The sequence below is a fragment of the Sinocyclocheilus anshuiensis genome, unplaced genomic scaffold (assembly GCF_001515605.1).
Source record: "Sinocyclocheilus anshuiensis isolate Anshui unplaced genomic scaffold, SAMN03320099.WGS_v1.1 scaffold445, whole genome shotgun sequence".
Taxonomy (NCBI): Eukaryota; Metazoa; Chordata; class Actinopteri; order Cypriniformes; family Cyprinidae; genus Sinocyclocheilus; species Sinocyclocheilus anshuiensis.
Window position 1 is genome coordinate 480,631 of NW_015540852.1, and position 9,200 is coordinate 489,830.

Below are 9,200 nucleotides of genomic sequence, written 5' to 3' on the forward strand. Positions count from 1 at the left end.
ACTCCTGAGGATGATCTCGCCAGATCCACTCCGGACCCAGAGCCCAGCCCACCATCTCCCCACTGTTCGGAGTTAAAGCCCAAGCCCACCGATGATGAAGAGACAATTCCCGCCGCGATCTACGAGCCAGCGCAATGCCGAGCGACTGAGCAGAGGATCGCCCCGGATGTGGAGCACCACCCGTCAGACCAGGTGCGAGAGCCGGCGACAGTGCCCACCGCGAGGAAGCAAGCCATGGACGGTGAGAGTGTGGAGTGGAGCTCCGCCCACTGCTCCATGGCTGAGGGTGAGCTAATTATACATCTGGGACTGCTAGACTTAGAAGGGGACCTGATAGACTGGGAAACAGATGCAGACTGCCCCCTTTCCTCTCTCCTTCGTCTCCACTGGTTCCGTCCAGCCCTGAGGGGGCTCCCGTTTCCCAGTCCAGCCAGGAGTGGGCTCTGATCCTAGAGGGCAGCCCTGAGAACCTAGAGGCTCACGAATGTCCACCCACCCACCTGCCCCTGCATCCTCCACCGCTGTCGTCTGGCAGCCCCTCTGCTCGCCCTCAGCCCACCATCAATACAGTGGGAGTGCCGCGGGTCTGCCATCCTCCATCGTCGCCGTGGCTGGAGCAGCCCTCACCTCCGCCTCCAGCCTCCGAGGCCCGGACTCCGCCTCGGCCCGTAGACCCAGCGGCTACACCTCGGCTCCTAGCTCCCTCACCTCCACTGTCACCCGTCGATCCACCAGCTCCACCAGGCTCCCTCGTCCCTCCGGCTCCGCCTTGGTCGGGCATCGACCCGCCATCGCCTCAGGACTCTGCAGAAAACCCACTAGAATTGGCAGCCTAGTTTGCAGCAAACATAGCGTACTGCAGCCATAGAAGCGAGCAATGAACGGATCAGAGATCTCAGATTCTACCTGGCCTAAAAGCTTCAGCATCCATTTAAAATTCTATAACAACAGCATATAATAACTCAAATCAACTCATCAGTTTCCAGCTCCGTTGGGCTCCTCCCTCCCGCCAGCTCCACCTTGGCCCTCAGTCGTTCCGGCTCCACCGCAGATCTCCGCCTCGCCTCGGTCGCCAGAGCCCTCGGCTCCGCCCTGGCCCCCTGGGTCCTCGGCATCCCCCTGGCTCGTTGGCTCTCCGTCTCCGCCTCGGGCTCCGCCGCCAGCTAGTCCGCCGCCGTTGGTCGGCCCCCTGGAGTCGGCAGCCATTCCTTCTCCGTGGCTCCTCCCTCCGTCGGCTCCACCGTGGGTCACCATCATGGCTGTGGCCTGGGTCCTGCTTGGCTCCTCCTGCTCCAAGTTCCTCCTGTTTCCTCCCTGGCTCCTTCCTCCATCGTCACCTCCCCGGTCTCTGTCTGCCGGCCCCCTCACGGGTGTCCGTCCTCCTCCTGAGCCGCCTCCCAAGTTCTCACCCGTACCTTCCCGGGAGGGGGGCGATATGTCAGGATCATGAACCTGTTTTGTTATGTTTTGACCCCGTTTCTATTCCTGTGTTCCCTTATTTGGTCATGTTCCTGTCCTCATTTAGTTAATTAGTCATTCTCTGCACCTGTGTTTGGTAATTGTCCTGTGTTTATAAGTTCTTGTCTGTGCATTTCTCCTCTGTCGGGTCTACTTGTTGTGAACGTCATCCTTGTGCTCTGTGTCTCCCTATTGGGTCATTAAAAGACTCTCGTTCTGTAAAATCTCTACGTCTCCTCATTTCCTCGTGCCCGTGCTCCAGCGTATTTTGACTGCGTACAGACACGAACACACTGGATTTTTTATATTTATTTCAATAAATGAGAACCAAAATCTAATCCCTGGGAGCTTGTTAACAGTTCTGTCAGGACCACTATCGTCAAAATGATAGATACTTAGCATAAAGTTTGGTTTGGCGGTATGGTTCTGTTCTGGGCAAAAACCTCCCTGCCCTGTCATGAATGAGCAGGGAGAGCAGCAATAATAACCCCCCTAGGGTTAACAGAACAGAACAAGGCAGATATCATTAATGTACTTAATGATATTTAAGTGTAACATGCGCACCCCAGTTGAAACGCATACACGAGAATGCTTGTTTCATTTAAACTTGTTCTCGTGGCCTTAACTATCGGCGTGTCCTCAGTGCGATTACATGCTCTAGACTACGTGTTGCTACAGCTGTATGAACACAGATGCGTAAATGCTGCTGCAGATATGCTTTTTTCAATTAGCAGACCAGGTAATATACACAGCGATATGGATTAAAACAGCATTCACTTATCTTAGATGTGGGAACTAACGCTAACGCTTAATTTTTCTAGCATTTTAAAATGCTGGCTTGATGTACTGAGACAGTGATATTAAAAGACATGAGCTCAGAATATTAACGCAAAGCGTATAATTACACGTTATAAGTGTGTAAGTGTTATAAGTGTTTTCTTTATATAAGAGGAAGATGCATAACATATAAATAAACATGTTGCGTTCACATTTTGGGCTCATGTGTATTTGCACATAGTAAATGCTTTACAATTTTGTCTTTATCACTATCTTGGTACATTAAGCGTTATTCGTGTTGAGTGTTGTATAATGTCTCTGTTCAAGTTCTGCTAATTCACAAAACAATTTATAACTTTTTTTTCAAAAATATTGTGTGTTCATGAGAGCATCACAACGCATTTGTGTTGTGTTCATGTGATAGAAGACTCATGTGAGTTATGTGTTCACTAGAGTTCCACGACATGTGTTTGGATAATATTTTCATAAATGAAATAAATTTCATACATTTTTTGTGCAAACAAAACACTTACATCGCTTCATAAAATTGGATGACTTGATGTGTAGCATATCAGGCCAATGTAGTTGAGTAGCTTCTGATGTTGGTACAGCACTCTCAGAAACAGGGGGCGGATTTAGTGAATTGGGGGCCCCATGCAAAATACAGGAATGGGGCCCTATACATTTGCACACATTTACCTAGATCAATAGGTTTTCCCAGTAACGGCTGTAAACAAAGCAGTGCTCAGCTCATAAATGTTACTTTGTCAGATAGAATGAAAATGCCATCGAAACATTTCTGAAGACATTCGGTTCCCTTCAGAGATATAAAAACCTGAATTAGTGAGAATAAGAAAAGTTTTTAAAAATATAGCCTATATTGACAAGGAAAGTCCACTGATGACCAATGCTGTGTGCCTGTGCTCTGCACAATTGCCTACACACTCCAAAGGCTGTCTAATTCTAAACGTTAAAATGCATTTATCTGTAGTAATTTTAACTACAAATTTAAATGAAACTGAAAAAAATGAAAATAAAAAAAATTATAGAATTATATCAACCAAAAATGTAGCTGTGTATGTGTCCTTTACTTGGTTCCTTCTCATCAATGAGCAGGATGTAAAACAATAAACATATAATACGCACTGTTTCTCAGTATTTAATTACAGCTTGAGATGCATGATTTTTTCATTTGCTACAAGCAGGATACACAAGAAGCACATTCAACTCAGATACGCAGACGGTTATCATGGTAATAAACACCATAAACAGCAACCGTTCGCATGTCAGCTCTTAATGCACATTTTGTAGCCTATATGAAAATCATTTTAGGGGGCCCAAGGCGGTCGCCTACCTTTGCCTAATGGGTAAGGCCGACCCTGATTAGAAAAACAGTTTTAAGTAAAGTCTTCAAGGTATCTGATCACCTAAAAAAAAAAAAAAAGCACATCTATTAGCATGTTTATACCAGGAGCAACTATATTTTTTACATTAGCAATCACTAATATTGCCCACTCATAAAAAAAAAATTATAAAAAAAAAACATGATTTTGTAGTCATAAACACAAGCATGCTTTGTATGAATTATACAATACAAAAACATTTTATATCTGAGAAACTAAATTATTAAGCACGTTATAAACATCTACATATATTCATGAACAGATTATTTAATAGTAAAGATTGGTCTAAACATTCTTAGACTCTAACATTCACAGAGTTACAGTGTAAACTTCCGTATTACTTTTATATCGTATTGTTTTATGTTTTATAGAACATTAAAAACTTCCTGGTGTCGTGAGACATTTAGATGCAATAAAATGAAACATATTCCAAAATGTTTCACTTGATTTCATACATTTAGTAGAGAATTATAGTTTGGGAAAAGTCTAACTAGTAAAATGTGTTCAAGTTATGTCACAATAACACAGTAACAACTAATGCAAGTAATAAACAATGACTTACTCATCAAAAAAGGATCTCCTCCGCTGCTTGAGCCGCGCGTCACATCGTGTTCTTCTTCTGAGGTAAATTCTGGCTTATTCCTCACAGCGCGTCTTCTTCCAGGAACGAAAACTTGCCGAAATTAACTTGATGAATCTTGCTTCTTTGTTTATGGAGGTGATGTTATATGTGCGCACGTCTCACGTGGATGATTATCATATGAAGAGTGTGAGCGTGGGCATGGTCACATTACAGATAATGAGCTCAGATGGGAAAAACTGGACCTCGCGTAGGTTTCATACGGATTACTTTATCACGTAATATTTGTTTTCGATAAGACTTACTTCATTTAAAAGTAGACTCTTCAAGCTTTCCATAGATATATTTCTCATGTCTGTGTGTCAAATATTCACTGAGTTTGGGTTCATTTTAGTGACAAGTTTCAGAAAGCTATTCGTGGAGACTGAGACGGCTGAAAGCGCACCCTGATTATTTTCTTTATTATACAAAAGCAAAATATTCTGTTGCTTTTGTGAATGTACACAAATGAAAGTAGACCCTTCACAGATTCAAATGATGTATTACACTTATGTGCACGATCAAAAATGATGGAGCATTTTAAGTTCTCTTCACTGTTATCAGGAAAAAATGCAAGCGCTCCCGCCGGCACCTTTGCAGACCCTAGGAGGTTAAGTTCCCTCCGTCAACAGGGGACTGACCTGAGGGAATTTGCCATGGAGTTCAGGAGTGCTGCTGAGGGGCTGGACTACAATGATGCGGCTCTCAAGGGCCTGTTCAACTATGCCCTTAATGAGTCCATCAGCACCTGGAGGAGGTTCGGCACAGAGCACCTGGCTTTTGGGCCGTTTGTGGACTTTCTTGCCAACAGGGAAAGACAATCAGTTCTGGAGCTAGATGTACCTTCTCATGTGGTGCCTCTTCATAACATGGCCGCCACTCCAGTGTATCGTCCCGTCATGGCTGCCACTCCAGTGTCTCGTTCTGTCATGGCCACCACTCCAGAGTCTCTTCTCTTCATGGCTGCCTTTCCAGAGCTTCTCCACAAGATGGCTGCCAGTCTGGAACCCCTTCACAAGGGGGGCCCAAGGGGGGCCCAAGGGGTTTGGGACTAGTTTCCAGTTTGGCGGACCCACCTCTATTGTTAGTGCGAGCAGCTGGCATCACTGCAGTGGTCCCTAGTCCTGGAGGTCCTGGAGGACCCAGCTCCGGTGGTCCCTTGTCCGGTGGCCCTGGAGGACCTGACTCAGGTGGTCCTATATTCGGTGGCTTCTGAGGTCACTGAGCAGCCCACTCTCCTTGTCTCGGCCATGGAGGCCGCTACAGAGCTGCCCGATTTCACTGCTGCCGCCACGAAGGCCATCACTGAGCGACCCGCTCTCCTTATCTCGGCCATGGAGGCTGCTACAGAGCCACCCGATTTCGCTGCTGCCATCGTCAAGAAGGCTGTCTTCGCCTTTCACCTCAGGGCTGTTCTACGGGCATGGGCCGCTTCAGAGTTTGCTCTGGCTTCCTAGGAGCCTTCAGAGTCCACTCAAGAACCTGCTCCAGTCCAGGAGACTTCAGAGTCCACTCCAGAGCCTGCTCCAGTCCAAGAGCTCTCAGAGTCCGCTCAAGAACCTGCTCCAGTCCGGAAGCCTTCAGAGTCCACTCAAGAACCTGCTCCAGTCCAGGAGCCTTCAGAGTCCACTCTAAGGATCCACACCAGTTCACGATTCTGCTCCAGAGCCTACTCCGGCCAGTGGATCTGCTCAGCCATGGTGGTCAGGAGCTCTGCCTGCGCTGCCTCCACCTGTGTCTCCCTCATTACCCTCCTCGTTTGTCTCCCTATTTATTCTCCTTGTGTCTGCAGTCCTGTGCTGTTTCGTTGTTTAATGTCCGAGTTTCTTGTGAATGTGTTGTCTTGTTTCTGGCCTTCCTGTCTGTTTTTCCCCCTTGGGGTGGTTTTTGTTAGTTTTGTTTTTATCATTAATAAAGAGCCCAGACTTCCTGCATTTGAGCCCTCGCCTCATCTCTCTCCAGTTCCCTGGCACTACTGTTTCTCACGAGAAAGCAGATTATTACTACGTTTTAGGGCTGGCAATTTAAAAAAAAATAATTTATGTCATATTCTGTGTTACCATGAATTATCTTCAACTTGCTGAAATGTTCCTTTGAATATATTACTCTTCCAAATCAGCATTCTGAATAATAAATAAATATATTTCCCAACTAACCTGCCGAGGTCCAGCGCTTCACATTTTTCTCTTACTGATCATATTTCATACCTGTTGAATTTACAGTTTTAATTGAATTTGACTGATAAACACCCTTATGAAATATAACCATGGTTTTACTATAGTAATAGTGTAGTAACCATGTTTTTTTTTTTGTATAACCAAATTTAAACACTATGGTTAAACTATGGTTAATGTAGCAAAACCTGGGTTTATTTGTTATTTATTATGGTTTAACTACAATCACAATTTTTTTTGTTTTTTTTTTGTAGTAGAACCATGGCTGATTTTCGTAAGAGCATTATTGCTTGTGTGCGTTGGTGCTCCTATTCCAATGTTTAAAATGGTTGAATGAATGTGTGGCAACTGCCTTAAATAAATTTAACGATGTTAAACATTTAATTCATTTTTAACAGTAACGCATTGACAGTGCCACTACTTTGAATATTCATATTTTGGCATTGCATACAGTGAAATGGCTGTGAATGAAATATGACACAGAATAGTGACATATTTACATACATATTTTTTAAACATATTTAATACAGATAAATAAAGGATCATTCTAACCTTAATTCATCAGATCTCACATACACTGCAGCGTCGCGATTACTAGTTTAGAGCACTGACACCCTGTGGTGAAACAATTACATATGTTTACCAGCCACTGCTTTATCAGATCGGTTTATGTTGGATTAAAACTTCACATTCCATTGAGTTTGGAAAATTATGCATACAGTAATCATTAGAATATCTCTTCTCCTGTCTCTGAAAATGTCCGGATTTTGAAATCATCAGACTATCATTTTAATAGGCATTTAAGTCAACTAGATGATTACGGCCCATTGTAAATATACATAACCGGAAATAACTGAGCTGTATTATTTCAAAACGTCAGTGCGTCACAAGGCTCAGTGCAAGTAGTCCATAATCTGAGAATAAAATTACCTACTTAAGTATTTCAAATACAAAATAATGTCTCTCAAAAGTATTTAATTACAAATTACATTTGAGTTTTTTTGTCCAGCAAAATACAAATGATAATATACTCAGAAGTAATTAAATTGAATTGTTTTTCAATAAGTTAGCAGCTAATTGTTTGTTTACACCCGCAACGACAATGGAGGAAACAGAGGCAGCAGAACCAAACCTCCTACCAGCCGTCCGATTTCGTGTGTAACACCTGTGGCAAAGACTGTCAGGCTAGAATCGGACTGCTGAGCCACATCAAACGCTGCTCTCCACAAAACTGAACAAACAGGACAGGGTGCTACCATTGTCTCCCTAGACAGACGGATGCCTTCTACTACTATTCAACAGATCAAGAGTGATGCTGACTCATTTTTATGTAAAATCCATTCATAGTAGTTTGTGCAGCATTCAGAATTCTGTAAGTACTTTTGGAGATCAAGTTAACTTGTTGGAGCAGCATGTTGCCGCTAATGAGGACAACGTGCAAGTGTGTGTTACTCGGTGTGTTACGCTCCTCTCAGTCTCTATCCAGCTGCACACAGTAAGCACGAAGGAGAGATTTCAAAGTTTGATGAAATCTCTCCAACGCTCCTTGGCTTTGTGCATGATACACACTAGAGATATTATGCTTAATTCTTAGCTGTTTCAAGACTTGTTGGAAAAGATGAGAGGTAAGGTTTGTACCTTCAGCCCTCTGAATGATTCTTAGGAATGCCAAATATTGACATAATCTGCAACAATGCTCTTACATTTGACCGTGATGTAATTGTACACAACGGATAGGCAGAAGGGAAACGTGTTGCCAGACACCCCAGCAAACATTTGGACGTTTAATGACCGTTGAAAAGACGTCCCTCTGACACGTCCCGTCATGGTTGAAAAATATATCCAAACTTAAAATTGAACCGACGTCTTTGACGTCTTCTGTCCGCGAATTACACGTCTTTTCTGCACGTCCCTGGACGTCTAAATGTGTCATCTTCTGGATGTTTATAAGATGTGTTGCTGCATAATTTAAGTATAAGCCTGCATATAAAATAATCACACACCCATTGTGCAACATCGTGAAAGGCACATCTGAATTTGACCAATGTTCTAAAAAGGTCCAAAATCGGTCCAGTCAGACCTGAACGTCTATAAAACGTTTTAATCACACGTATCACAAACAATAACACATTTGTGGACTAAAGTAAAAAGAAGAGTGTTCTAATTTACCACATATTTTATTGTGAATACTACATTAAAAAATTTTATTCCATTTGTTAAACAGCTACTATTCAAACAAGAAAATAAAAATAGTAGAATGTGGTTAAGTCTGAGTCTATGGCAATGGCATTTTCTCTAACATTTTTACATTAATGCTAAGCAGCCATTAATCAAACAAGAAAATAACAGAAGTACGGGAGCACAGTGAATACATATGTAACTATTTTTAGAGTCTTTCAACAAAAGAAAAAAAAAAATCAAAATGTTTACTCATTTTCTTGGTCCACAAACACCAGCTCTTCCAGGAGTGAGGTTCATGTGTTCCACCATTGATGCATGGAAGTCAGAGCTGTGGCAGTACTATTTTTTTCCCCCCAACAGTCTTGCATTATTGTTAAACAGCCATAAATCAAACAAGTAAACAACAAAAATACTGTATAATGGTTAACACATGTGTAAATGTTTTTAGAGTTTGTGAAAGTTCTCATACGTCAGAATGCTGTTCATACGTCAGAATGCTGTTCATAGACTTCAGTTCAGCATTCAACACAATCATCCCTCAACAGCTCATTCACAAACTGGTCCAGCTGGGGCTCAACACTTCGCTGT

At 43.0% G+C, this 9,200-nt stretch overlaps 1 protein-coding gene across 1 annotated transcript in view; it reads left to right on the top strand.

Annotated features, from left to right (window-relative positions):
- LOC107687767 (low-density lipoprotein receptor class A domain-containing protein 3-like) overlaps positions 1-9,200 on the top strand; it is a 74,586-nt gene that overhangs the window by 10,702 nt on the left and 54,684 nt on the right. The window contains exon 6 of the mRNA XM_016485222.1: positions 7,826-7,832. Coding sequence (XP_016340708.1) covers positions 7,826-7,832 — 7 coding nt within the window. The remainder of the gene's footprint in view (positions 1-7,825; positions 7,833-9,200) is intronic.